We start from the raw sequence: 13590 nt of genomic DNA, 5'->3' as shown, positions 1-13590 counted from the left end.
TGTGAATTTCTGGTGAATTTTTTAATGACCTTTGCCCATTTTTCTATTAATCTGTTAAAATGGAGTTAGCAATTTTTGGTTGTTATTTGGTAAATGAATAATATTACAATATTGAAATATTCTTAAACATGTTCTACCATTGAAAAAATTTTAATGAAGCCTTATATTTTTAATAACATTGTGTTGCTTACAAAATATTTTTACATTATTTCAATTGATCCTCAAGACAGTCTTGTGAGATGGTCGGGGCATTGTCCCCATTATATAGGTACAGAAACTGAAGCATAATTATACCCAAGTCTTGTCCAAGGTGACAGAGCTATTCAGTGGTATAAGCAGAACTGGATTACAGGTCTCTGGAGCCTACTCCAGTGCTTTTTCTGGTATACCTTGCTGTCTCATTAAATGACTCTATACACAGAATTATCTTTGCTGCTATGCATGAAGCTAAAAGAATGAAAAGGGAAGTTTATATGAATACTAGCTTTACCTTCACTCAGATTTTTCTTCTTAAAACTGTTAGTCCCTGAACTCTTTGGGGAACGAATAGGAAGCCTAAATTGCTATGGCTTCTTTTTCACTATTTTTTAAATTTTATTTTCTAATTTTATTATAGATGCTGTAGTTAACAAAGGAAGTGATGAGTCCGTAGGAAAAGGAGATGGTAAGAACTGTTGAGAAGTATTTTTATCAAAGTTAAAAGTGATTTTGTGTTATCTACTGCTGTGTAACAAACAAATTACCCCAATATTTTGAAGCTTAAAAGAACACTTACCATCTCATAATTGTGGGTGAAGAATCCAAGCGTGGCTTAGTTGGGTACCTTTGGCTTCGGATGTCTCATGATGTTTTAATTAGGGTATCAGCAGGGCTGCAGTCATCTCAAGGCTTGACTGGGCAAGGATCTGCTTCCAAACTCATTCATGTGGCTATTGGCCGAAGATATCAGTTCCTGCCTATGTGGGCCTCTCCACAGGGCAGCTGACAACACGGCAGCTGGCTTCTCTCAGGGCTGGTGTGAGAAAGTGAGAGGGCACTCAAGATGGAAGCCACAGTGTGTTTGTAACTTAATCTTGGAAGTGAGATCTGCCACTCTTCTGTATACTCTTTGTTAGAAGCAAGTTCCTAGGTCCAACCCACATTCCAAGGGAGGTGATTACACGAGGCCATGGATCCTTGGCAGGAGGCGGAGATCATGAGGAACCATCTTAGAGGCTACCTACCAAGATATACCACAGACATATACCAAATTAACAATTTTGTCAAAAACTTTTATTTACTAAAACATTCATTGTATTTTGCAGTTTTCAATGTATCTTCACATACAATATCTCTTTTAAGCCTCACCACTCAGGGAGGTGGATATCATCATTCACATTTACAGATCACTTAACAGTCACAGAGAGTTTTACAACTTTTACCCAAAAACTCAAATGAAATAAGGGGTAGAGCTGATAAGTGAACCTGTCTTCTGAATCGAAATCCCATGTCTTTCTACCGTATTAACATGTCTATTGTGTTAAGTGCTTTTCTTAAATATCCAAGATTGGGGAACATCCCATATAAGTGCTAGTTTTTTTCTCCTCTTTTTCAGGCCTTGACTTTCTACCACAGTTGAACTCAGTGTTTCCTCCAAGGAAAAATCCAGTAGCTTCAAGCACTTCAGTGTTGCATTCTAGTCCTCTTAATGTCTTTATGGGGTCTCCAGGGAAAGAAGAAAATGAAAATCATGATCTGACAGCTGAATCTAAGAAAATGTATCTGGGAAAACAGGAACCTAAAGACTCCTTCAAGCAGGTATCTGCCTATAAATGATATTGAACTCACTGTGTGTGTTTATCACTAGCAAGTATAATGCATCTCATCACTAGAAAGCAGGCAGCTGCCACTGGATATGTCCTAATTATTGACAGTGCTGTGCACTTACTAGGTAGAAAATATTCTTAAATCTTGATGTCACATGTTAAAAACTGAAGATTACTTTTGAAATCTGTCTTTGGATATGTTGGAGGTAACAGCAGGTGTAATCTTACACTGTTTGTTTCCTAAGACAAGATACTTGATTTAACTGTCTGTGTAAGAATATTTTATACCTGACTTCTTTTAGAATGTATTTCCATTGTAGCACAAAGCACCAAGTTGGTGGTCAAGTCTTTTACTCTAAGTCTTAGAGCAAATTGATGGTGCTGAGAAGGTATTTCATCATCATTACCTTCTGCTGTAATCTAATAGAGTCTATTGTGCAGTATATCTGTTTATTTTCATTTTTATTTTTTAGAATGATATTGAAAAGATCATTTAAGAAGTACAAAAAAGTCTTTTGACTTATTTTTGAAATATTTCTGACCAGTTATCACATGAGAGTTTGGGGATTTATTTATTTAGTTTTTTGGCCTGTGATTGCCATTTTAAATGATATTCAACTGCAGATTCTTAGTAAATGAGCTTTTGCTTATCATGTTATCATTGAAATTGTTTTTGATTAGTAAAGTTGATTTATTTTGCCACTGGCCCTAGCAACATTTTTTTCTCCTTCAAGATACCTTTCTATTCTTCCTTTTTCTGACCGTACTTACTGGAAAAAAGAGAAAAGTAGATACAAATTATATGGATAATATGGATAAAACCAGAATTTATATATTAATTGTTTATTTTAAATGTGAAGTTTGCAAAGTTGATCTCTGGTGCTGAAACTGGAAATCTAAATACCTCTCCATCATCCAACCAAACAAGAAGTCCTGAGAAATTTGAAAAGCCAGAAAAAGAAATTGAAGGCCAGTTTATATATGAACTTCCAGTCAATGGATCCTCAACTCCAAGTAAGTACATAAAACTTCCTGATGTTTGAGTGCTAAGTTGAAAACTCCCAGTATTTAACTTGAAAAGGATAAGTTAAGAGAGTGATCATAGACAAAAAAGTTCGAGGAATTTAAAATTTATGACACTTCTCTAGTGTGTGACTCTCTTACTAGAAGACGATGAAATGGGTATGAAATGTTAAATTCACCCACATTGATTTGGTACTCTTTGGGTGTGAATTTCGTTTTCAATCCAATATGTAAGTGTCTTGATCTACTGTGGTACAGATAGGAATATAGGACCCTTTGAAAATGGGTCATTAAGTACCTGAAATTGTCTTTTTTTTTCCATATTAAAGTTCTATCTATAGAGTTCATGGCAGAGACCCTAAAAACTCCATCACATTTAAAGTGATATTAGGTTCAGCGATAAGAGTTACCTATACAAAAAACTCTTTGTATAGTAGTAGCTCTTTTATATAGATACCTATATTTTAAGATTTCTGTGGATATATTGCATTAGCTTAAACTCTAGGGCCTTGCCTGTAGAACTACTTTACTCCTCTGTTCCTTCTGTTTGTTTCTCATAGGCTTGGTTTATCTAGTTTGTGGTGTGGCTTGTCACATTCATCTTTTGTAAGAGAAAATGATTCAGAGATTCTTCAGGATTAATTCCTCTGTCGTATGTTATTACATTAGACACTTGGCAGTTTAGGTAGGTAGGTAGGTAGGTAGATAGATAGATTGATAGATAGAGAGAGAGCTAAATGACTCATTAGAAATAATGTCATTGAAAGTTTCTAAGATTTGTATTCCAGACAGTGAATTTTTCTGAATGTCACAAGATCACTGTTTCTTACCAGTGTTTCAAGTTTTCTCTTGCCAAATCATATTTAGAAGTGTTTGATGTCTCTTAGTCCAAGTTGACTATTAATATTTTGTCCATTTTTAATTTTAGATCCAAAGATAGCATCTTCTGTCACTGCTGGAGTTGCCAGTTCACTATCAGAAAAAATAGCTGATACCATTGGAAATAATCGGCCAAATGCACCATTGACATCTGTTCAAATCCGTTTTATTCAGAACATGATACAGGAAACATTGGATGACTTTAGGTAATTGAGAAATTATCTAGACCTTGACTAGCTTTTTTTATTAGGTGTAAAACTGTAACTATGAGTAATGTTTGTGGTTACTACTTTTGCCTAAGTTCTGGGGTCCATAAAACCATAGAAGATATGAGTTTTGTTGATCTTGAAGTGTTGAGTTTATTTTATATCAGCTAGGAAAAGGCACATTTCCCTAGGGCAGTTATTAGATAACTTGGCAGGATGGTGTAGCAGGCTGGCTGCCATTGTGGATCTTTTTCATCATCAAACTATGGACAGATTCTGGTAAGCTCAAATGGGATTCTTACAATATTTATAGATCACCTGTTAAGTATGCTATGTGCAGTAATGTAGTAAAGATATTTTTTAAAGGAATTCTGAATATTTTCAAGTAGAATGCATCAGAATGTAATACTTAATTTTAAAAAATTCTTGCCTGGACCTGTCCTTGTCTCTCATTCTTTGAATTTTGAACATTGTAAGAATGTTCTAGAATGCTGGTTCCTTTTACCTGTTGTCTCAATATATTTTGAAAGCTATTTTCAATTATTAGAATCTTTTGCATTTTTTTTCCTTTTCTGACCTTTAGTTACTTAGTACTCTTGCTCAGATTTGGAATACCATGGGCAAGAATGTTGGAGAAGATGTGCAGTTTTTGTTGGTGCATGTTTCTTTTTAATGTTAAAAATGTTTTGAAAAAAATTTTTAGATGTTAACAAATATATTTTTAAAGAAAAATAATCATTTTGACATTTATAATGTGCCTAGTATGTACTGATACTAAGGATACAAAAACGGATGATCTGCCCACAAAAGCATTATAGTTTAATTAGGGTAGACATAGTGCGGGCTGCTCTGATGTGTGTTTCTTTGATGTTAATTAACTCATTTGTAAATAGGGCAGTAATGACAACATGATAAGGAAATTTTGGTGGTTCATGTAACAGCCACCAAAACAAAGTACATGAACACAGGTAAAGGCAGCAAATCACCTATCCATGTCCATCTCCTCCTATTCCCTTCCTCTTAATTTGGCTTGGCTATGTGCTTTGTGTTAGGAAGTGCTTATTTTGTGATTTTTCCCCCATCTTTGGGCATTTTATCCTTGCCTCCATGCTTGACAGCCCCAATCCTTCTATCTTCTTTCCCCTTTTACCAAATGACCCTCACTTTTTTTTAAGGTAAAATCTTTGATTATTCAATATTTAAACTATGCTAGTATTTTTATTAGGATTTAATTGTTTGTGTTAGTGCTCAGGTTACAAAGATTATATAGGTTTTGAGTGGTCTGCCCAAGTCCTTTCTCCTTAAATCCTGTTACTTTCTTTTTTTTTTTTTTGCTTTTTCAGTATTACTGTGGTAAGAATACTTACCATGAGATACCCTCTTGGATTTTCAAGTGTGCAATATACGGTATTGTTAACTATAGACACAATATTGTAACAGCAGTCCTCTTGAACTTACTTTGTGTATTGAAATTTTATACTCGTTGATTTTCCCTTCTCCCCAGCCCCTGACACCCACAATTCTGTTCTTTGCTTCCATGAGTTTGACTGTTTTAGATATCTCATATAAATGGGATCATGCAGTATTTGTGCTTCTGTGTCTGGCTTATTTCACTTAGCATTATGCCCTCCAGGTTCATCCACGTCACATGTCAAGATTTCTTTCTTTTTTAAGGCTGAATAATACTCCGTTATATGTACATACCACGTTTAAAAAAATCGGGTCCTATTATTTTTTCCATAAACAGTTTTTTAAAATATATGAGATATTTCAGGAATGCATATATAGGGCAAAATGGCAGAATTGTCTGTTTACAGCTGTAATATAATGTGAATAAAGCAATGTTGAAAACACAGAAAGGGAGAAGTTCTTCTGGGGCAAATTTAGAAAGAAATCATGCCTTGTGTGCCTGTACCTGGGGATTGAGGGTGGGTAGGGGCCTCTCTCTGCTCTTCTGCCCCTCTGTCAGCCATAGGCAGCCTCTGCTTAGAGGACCCAGAATGGCTCAGAGGATTTCTGCAAATTCGCCTGCTCTGACTTCAGCCTCCAGTAGGTGTTGCCAGCTGTACCTTACAACGGAGGGACAGAGTGGGCTATTGAGAGGCTCTCTGCTAGCCATTCTCCCTCAGCTCTGGGGCTGACTTCTCTGTGAGGGCCTGGAGTGCTTCAGAGGGGTTACTGTCAGTTCTCCTCCCCTGCCCTAAGTCTTCACCAGGCTCTGTGCATCTGTGCCCTAGGGGCTGTCTCTCTCAGCCCTCCTGCTCTGCCCCTAATTTTTACGTGAGCACTCAGTGAAGTCCTGTGGCAAAAAGTTGTGGAGGGAATGGAGACTTTATTTTCGGCTGGGACTCCTTGGGATTCTAAACTGCCTTGACAGTCTTCACTTGACCTTTAAAAATCTATAAAAATTTCAGCTAGTTCTCTTTAGCCTATCAGTGGCAGCTTTTTTCCCCTGCTGCCCTGTCTAGGATGAAAACAACTGTGGGTCTTTCTTCTTCTGGAGGGACTCACCATTTTCTGGATTTTAGTTCATTTAGATTTCTTTGCACTCTCAAAGTTGAATTTATTTAAAATGTATGATTTTATACGTTACCTGGCTTGTTCTCATTATTAGGGCTGGGGAGCTAACATCCTAAGCAGAAGTCTGTGGGTTTATTTCTGTTGTCTTTAAAGAAGATTTAAGTTTCTTGCAAGCAGATCATTTTCTGGGTTTTAGGTTTTCTTAGGGCTATTTTATTTCTGGTTTGCCTTTATTCCTAGGGTTTAGTCTGTGCCCTTTTAAGATGTGAGCTGAATGTCTGGAGTATTCACCAGGCCTTTTTATCTTGGTGGGTCCCGAACTTAAACCTCCAATTCTTCATCACAGGGCTCTCAAAATCCTTTTCTCCTCTCTAGCTGCCTTTTTTTTTTTTTTTGCAATACGCGGGCCTCTCACTGTTGTGGCCTCTCCCGTTGCGGAGCACAGGCTCCGGACGCGCAGGCTCAGCGGCCATGGCTCACGGGCCTAGCTGCTGCGCGGCATGTGGGATCTTCCCGGACCGGGGCACGAACCCATGTCCCCTGCATCGGCAGGCGGACTCTCAACCACTGCGCCACCAGGGAAGCCCTAGCTGCCACTTTATGTTTGTTTTCCTGCCATCTAACTCAGTACAGGCATTGCTTAGGAGTCAAAGATGTCTTGAGGGGAAATTGCACAGATTCAGGTTTACTTTCTACAGGTACCCCCTTTCCAGAATCTTGGACCTTGCAGTGCTGGCTGCCTTGGGAGTTCTGAATTCTAATACTCCCCAACCAAGTGAGACTGTTTCAAACTCCAGGCCACTGCTCTCATCTCAGCCTCTTTTTCTCATAATATGGAATCAGCACATCCCGCAGAGGGAAAAGCAGAGGTAAATGTGGAGGTTACCTAGTAGACTCACCTTCTTTACAAGACCATGGTCCCTCCAATCCTGGCTACTTTAGTGGTTCTACGGTGCCTTCACTTTTTGTTGTTGATGTTTGTGTTTGTTTTTTAATACAGCTCTTGTCATAACTCAAAGCAGAAGAGAAACAAATTTTTTTAAATATCTTTTAGTTGCAACAGAAGAAATAAGGTACTTAGGAATAAATCTAACCAAAGATGGTAAAGATCTGTGTGTGGAAAAACATTAAAAAAAAATTATTAGAAAGCATTAACACTTAAATGGGAAGATATTATGAAGCTGTTAGTTCTTCTAACTTGGTCTATAGATTGAATGCAATTCCAATCAAATCCCAACTGGGTTTTTTGGAAGAAGATGATGAGATAATTCCAAAATGTATATGAAAGAAGGAAGATATGAAATAACCAAGACACTGGAGAAGAATAAGGTTGAAGGGGACTAGTTTGTCAGATAGATAGGCTATCATTAAAATAGTGTATCATTGGGCTTCCCTGGTGGCGCAGTGGTTGAGAGTCCGCCTGCCAATGCAGGGGACACAGGTTCGTGCCCCGGTCCGGGAAGATCCCACATGCCGTGGAGTGGCTGGGCCCGTGAGCCATGGCCGCTGAGCCTGCGCGTCTGGAGCCTGTGCTCCGCAACGGGAGAGGCCACAACAGTGAGAGGCCCGCGTACCACAAAAAAAAGAAAAGTGTATCATTAACACAGGGTGGACAAATTGCCCAAAGGGATCAAATAGGCAGCCCCCCCAAAAAATGCCTATGTATATATGGAAATGTGATATATGACAGAGGAAATGTATATATCCCTGTTGCATGCTATTTAAAAAATCAGTTCCGTACAGGGTAAAAGTTTAAATGTAAATGGAAACATTTTAGGCATTGTAAGAGAATTTATATCAATATATGACTTCAGGGTTTGAGAAGTTACTTAAAAATAAGAGGGTACACTACCTATAAAAATAGATTGATAAATTTGCATTAATATTAGGTTAGTAAATTTGAGAATATTAATAGGAATTGTTTATCCCAGGACACTATTAATAAAATGAAAAGACAAAAGGTATCTGCAGTACTCATATAACCAATAAAGGATCAGATTATGTAAAGACCTCTTATAATTTTTTTAAAAAAGACATTCAGTAGAAAAATAGTTTAAAGACAGAGGCAAGCATTTCACAGAAGAGGAATGGCATATGAACATAAGGAAAGATGCTCAGCCCTACAAATTAATCAGACAACTGAAAGTGCAATGGGATACCATTTCACACCCAGTAGGTGGGAAAATATTGTAAAAAGCTTGGTAACACCAAGTCTTCGTATGGATGTAAAGCTAGATGAGCTCTGTTATACTGATGATGAGTGTGTCCATTGATACTACCACTTTGGAAAATAATTTCTGTTATTTTGTAAGTCTGAGCAGTGTACCTCTGGATCATACCTATAACTCAACATATCTACTCTTGGATATATCATCTACAGAAATTGGCACATGTGGGTTGGAAGACATATACATGATTGTTTATAACAACATTGTAATAATAAACACTTGAAAACAATTCAAATTGACAGGAGAATGTACACACTAGTATAAATCAGTGAATTACAGATATGTAGAATATGAAACTTGAAAACATGATACTGGATTATTTTTTAAATGTCCACTACTCAAGCCTACATAGGATATGGTACCCTTTTTGTAATGCTCAAAAGCAAGCACAACGAAAATAGACTGACTACAGATTCTGTGCTATACATACAAACATACATACATACATACATATATATATATATATATTTCTTTTTAAAACATTTCTTTGCTCAAACAAAATTCAGCAGCATAGTGACTTCTTTCTTAGGCTTCTCCCAAGAGGTAAATGTTGGAGTCAGAGAGGAGCACACAGGAAGCTTCTATGATTTTGGTAATGTTCTAGCCCATAAGTTGTGTGGCAGGTGGCTGAATGTTCCTTTTATTGTTATACTTCATAACTTTTATGTCTTTTTCTTTGGCTGCACCGTGTGGCTTGCAGGATCTTAGTTCCCTGACCAGGGATTGAACCTGGGCCACGGCAGTGAAAGTGCTGAGTCCTAACCACTGGGATGCCAGGGAATTCCCACTTTTATGGCTTTTGTAGGCATGAATTAATTGCATTTTATTGAGTAACCTCTGTTACACCCAAATAGGCTCTTTTCATTCTGCTGGAAGTTTTTTTTTTCTTTTTTTTGATAGCTTAAACATTGATAATAGTTAAAGCATTATAACCTAGAGCATTATCTGTATTTCATTGTAATATAAACCTGTGTCTTTCCTTAATGATAATTTCTGTATTAAGGAATGTAGTATAATGAGAGTTCTGGAGGTAGACAGCCTGGGGTTATATCCTACTCCACCATTTACTAGTTGTGTGACATTGGATAAGTTATAACTACTCTGTGACTCAGTTACTTCATTGGTAAAATGGAGGTAATAATTGCACCTAGTTGTGAAGATTAAGTGAATTCTTACATCTGAAGTACAAGAAACAGTGCCTAGCACAGAGTAAATAAATACTAGGTGCAGTGGTATTTTTACTATTGTAATAATAAGTATTAACAGTAACGTGAAACGATAAGAGTTTAGCCATTTTCTTGAATGATCTAGAGCTGGTAAAATTGTTATAATTCTAATAAATATTTTACATTCTTCCCTAGAGAAGCATGCCATAAGGATATTGTGAATTTGCAAGTGGAGATGATTAAACAGTTTCATATGCAATTGGTATGTATTGACATATTTTATTGTAAGTGAGCATAGCTGTGGATCTAAAAAGTCCATAAAGGGGTGATGTATTTTTACTTAGTTATATCTAATTGCTAAGAAATAAACAGGGAGTTTTAGAAATTTAATAAGTAAAATAGATTTTAACTAGTCACTCTTCTTTGTAACCTGTGATAGTTACAAAGATATGATATGATAGTATGATAAAAAAGTATGATAGCTACTTTTTCATAGCTTTTTTTTTGCAGTAAGTAAGCAAAAAGCTTCCGAAATGTGCAAATATAAGGTTTCCAAATATATAAATTTCACCAGTGCTCTTTCAGTTATATTAACAAAGTAGTAAGGGTGGTTAAGTTAAAAAAAAAAAATCAGTTAGTTAATCGAACCTGAGAAAAATGATAGCTGAAAATATGTAAAAGGGCTTGCCAAATAAATGAGATGGCAATAATTTTAAAAGCTTTTTTTCCCCCTTTTCTAGAATGAAATGCACTCTTTGTTGGAAAGATACTCAGTGAATGAAGGTTTAGTGGCAGAAATTGAAAGACTACGAGAAGAAAACAAAAGACTACGGGCACACTTTTGAAATTTCAGTGAATACTTTAATGTTTTGTAATTTGGGAAGCTTCTGGCAACACAGAGCTATATAGATTCAGTATTGTTTTCATGGCCTCTGGGAAAATTTTTTTTCAAGTAAAAGGGTGATGGGATTGTATACCAACCACTATTTCATCTTTTCTGTCAAAAATATTTATATTTTTATATTAAAAACTGTACACTGTGTCATCTGCCTAAGAGGAAAGCCAACAGAATCTTTATTTTCTGAAAGCTTTAGCTATACACTAAGTGCCCTTTTTCATAAGAAAAGAAAATTGTGCAGAAAAAAAATAGATTATGTATGTTTTTTAATAACCTCTTTTAAACATAATATTTTTGGTTGACAGTTGCCTTCCAAATTTTTTTGGATGTTTGATGATTAAAGAGTTTGAGATACCTTCTATTTTTATGGAGAAAGTAATTTTAATTGGTGTTTTGGGTTTCTAAGCAGTTGACTAATAAAACACAAGGTTGATTAATAATTATTTTGTTAACTTGATGAAGTCAAGTATGACTATTATTTATTGTACATTTGATAAGAAAATTTTCAGAATTTCGAATTGCACAGATTACATTATATCTATTGCATTTATGTTACTGTATTATACTTCTAACAAATCTCTACTCCTGGTCAGTGTTTTTTAGCTAATTTCACTTTATGAGAACTTTTAAGGGTTTATAAGACTCAACCAGAACTGCATATCTGCTGATTATCTCATGAATTAATAACATACAAAATTATACTATAAAGTTTCAATCAATATAATTCAACTTATAAACAGTGAAAATTTCATATTACATACTAAATATTACAGTATTAGTGCCATTTTTTTTCTCCCAAATGATGTGTGGTTTATTTTGTTTTGTGGTTTATATCATTAAGTTTCTCTAATTCTTTGTGTGTTGTGTGTAATATTTTATACTATTGACCTTACTATAAAATAAATAAAATTAAAAAAAACACAACAGGAAGGTTAATTGTCAAAAGAATTTACACCTCTTTGATAATATGTAGATGTGTACATCTGCCTGCTCTGATCTACATTTTTAGTGATATAAGATTAGGGGGGCCACTGGCTTGTTTACCTTCTTATAGTCTTTTGTCCCAAAGATTTAAACTATGTACCTTGTATATAGCACTCCTGCCCAATTTTGACTTCTGAGATGAAAGTATTTACTAAAAGAACTCTATTAAAAAAAAAAGAAGAAATGTAGCTAGCTTACTAACTTTTTTCCCCTAAGTGCTGAGAGATTTTAAGGGTATATTAAATAAGTGTAAACATACTAATAATTACTTCAAGAAATAAAAGCAGATTACTTTGTCCTAGTGCGGCTCAGAGAATACATTTGTATTAAAGCTTTAGGAGTGCTTCTATAATCTTTTTTCCTGACAGGTTATAAAAGCATTATGGCTTGTAACAGGTTTTCTTATATATCATTATCAAACAGATTTAGAAGACATAAAAGTGTGTTTTGCTACATGCTGTATTTAAATCGGTTAATATTTTCCTATTGCCTTTTTCTCTAAATGCACATAATGTGTATTAAAAGAGATTGGATAAATAAAATAATTTTAGTAACTTTATGCATAAAGATGAAATCTTTTTTTGTCATGGAACTTAAAAGCTAAATAAGCACGAAAAATTTTAAATGGTAAAAATGGGAAACTTGAAATTGAATTTTAGCCTCTGGCCAAGATAGCATAATAGAGATTGGATTTATACAACTGAATTTTAAAAAGACCCAAAATATTTGAAATAATTTTCAAATACTGAATTTTTGAAAATAAAAAACTCAACTTAGATTCTGTACCTAGTGAGAATACCTTTTGAAAATGAAGTAAAACTTTTTCAAACCTAGAAAGGCTGAAAGAATTTATCACAAGAAGACTTTTGCCCTACAGGAAATGTTAAAGGTACTGGATAGAAATCTTCTGTGCAAAGGAATAAAAATGGTAAAAGCATGGTAAAAAGCAATAAAAATGGTAAATATGTGTACAAATGTAAGGCTTTTTTCCCTTATTTTAAATTTTCATTAAAGGCTAATAGACATTTAAAGCAAAAATAATAACAGTGTATTGTGTGGTTAACATATGTAAAGTGAAATGTCTGAGAAGAGTATCATCAAGGGTGAGGGGAGGGAAATGAAAGCATACTACTCGTAAGATTCTTATACTAACTGTGAAGCAGAATAATACTACCTGAAAGTGGAATGTTATAAGCTAAGAATGTATACTGTAAACCCCAAAGCAACCACAAAAGAAAAGGTTATAACTAGTAAACCAACAAAGATGATAAAATGTAGCCATAGAAAATAATCCAAAAGAAGGAAGGAAAAGAAGAAAGGGGAACAAAGAATAAATGGGACAAATAGAAAATAAACAGTAAAATAGTAGATTTAAACAGCAGTATCAGTAATTGCATTAAGTTGTCGTTACCCTTATTATGAGAGTGAATCTTTTTTATCCAACTGTATACTGAATCCATGAAATCCACTTTAAATATAAAGATACAAATTGCTTAAATATAAAAAGATGAAATAAAAAATTAGAATGTATAATGAACTGAATGCAAATGAAAACATTATAATTTGTGGGAATCAGCTAAAGCAGTACTTACAGGGAAATTTATATCATTAAATACCTGTATTAGAAAAGGAAAGGACTCAATAACTTCAGCTTCCACCTTAAGCTAGAAAAATAATAGCAAGTAAAACCCAAAAGGAGCAAATGAAAAGAAAAAAGATTAGAGAAGAACTCAGTGCAATAGGAAACAAAATCAATTGAGAAAATCAGTGAAATTAAAAGCTAGTTCTTTGAGATCAATAAAATTGATAAACATTTAGCTAGATTGATGAGAAACATAAAAACCCCCTTAAATTACCAATATCAGGAATGAAAGAGTGACA

General features: G+C 34.9%; 1 protein-coding gene across 2 annotated transcripts in view; it reads left to right on the top strand.

The window, feature by feature from the left end:
* The window catches only part of NEDD1 (NEDD1 gamma-tubulin ring complex targeting factor), an 84539-nt gene extending 71499 nt beyond the window's left edge, over positions 1–13040 (top strand). For both annotated transcript variants that reach the window (XM_079935997.1, XM_079935998.1), the window contains 6 exons: positions 617–664; positions 1595–1797; positions 2666–2819; positions 3757–3913; positions 10023–10089; positions 10568–13040. In XM_079935997.1, the coding sequence (XP_079792123.1) occupies positions 617–664; positions 1595–1797; positions 2666–2819; positions 3757–3913; positions 10023–10089; positions 10568–10672 (734 nt within the window). In that variant the 3' untranslated portion in view covers positions 10673–13040. The remainder of the gene's footprint in view (positions 1–616; positions 665–1594; positions 1798–2665; positions 2820–3756; positions 3914–10022; positions 10090–10567) is intronic.
* The last annotated feature ends 550 nt before the right edge of the window (positions 13041–13590 follow it).

This window comes from Stenella coeruleoalba (genome assembly GCF_951394435.1).
Source record: "Stenella coeruleoalba genome assembly, chromosome: 11".
Lineage (NCBI taxonomy): Eukaryota > Metazoa > Chordata > Mammalia > Artiodactyla > Delphinidae > Stenella > Stenella coeruleoalba.
Note: the sequence above shows the minus strand (reverse complement) of the source record. Positions and strands in the feature narration are given on the sequence as shown.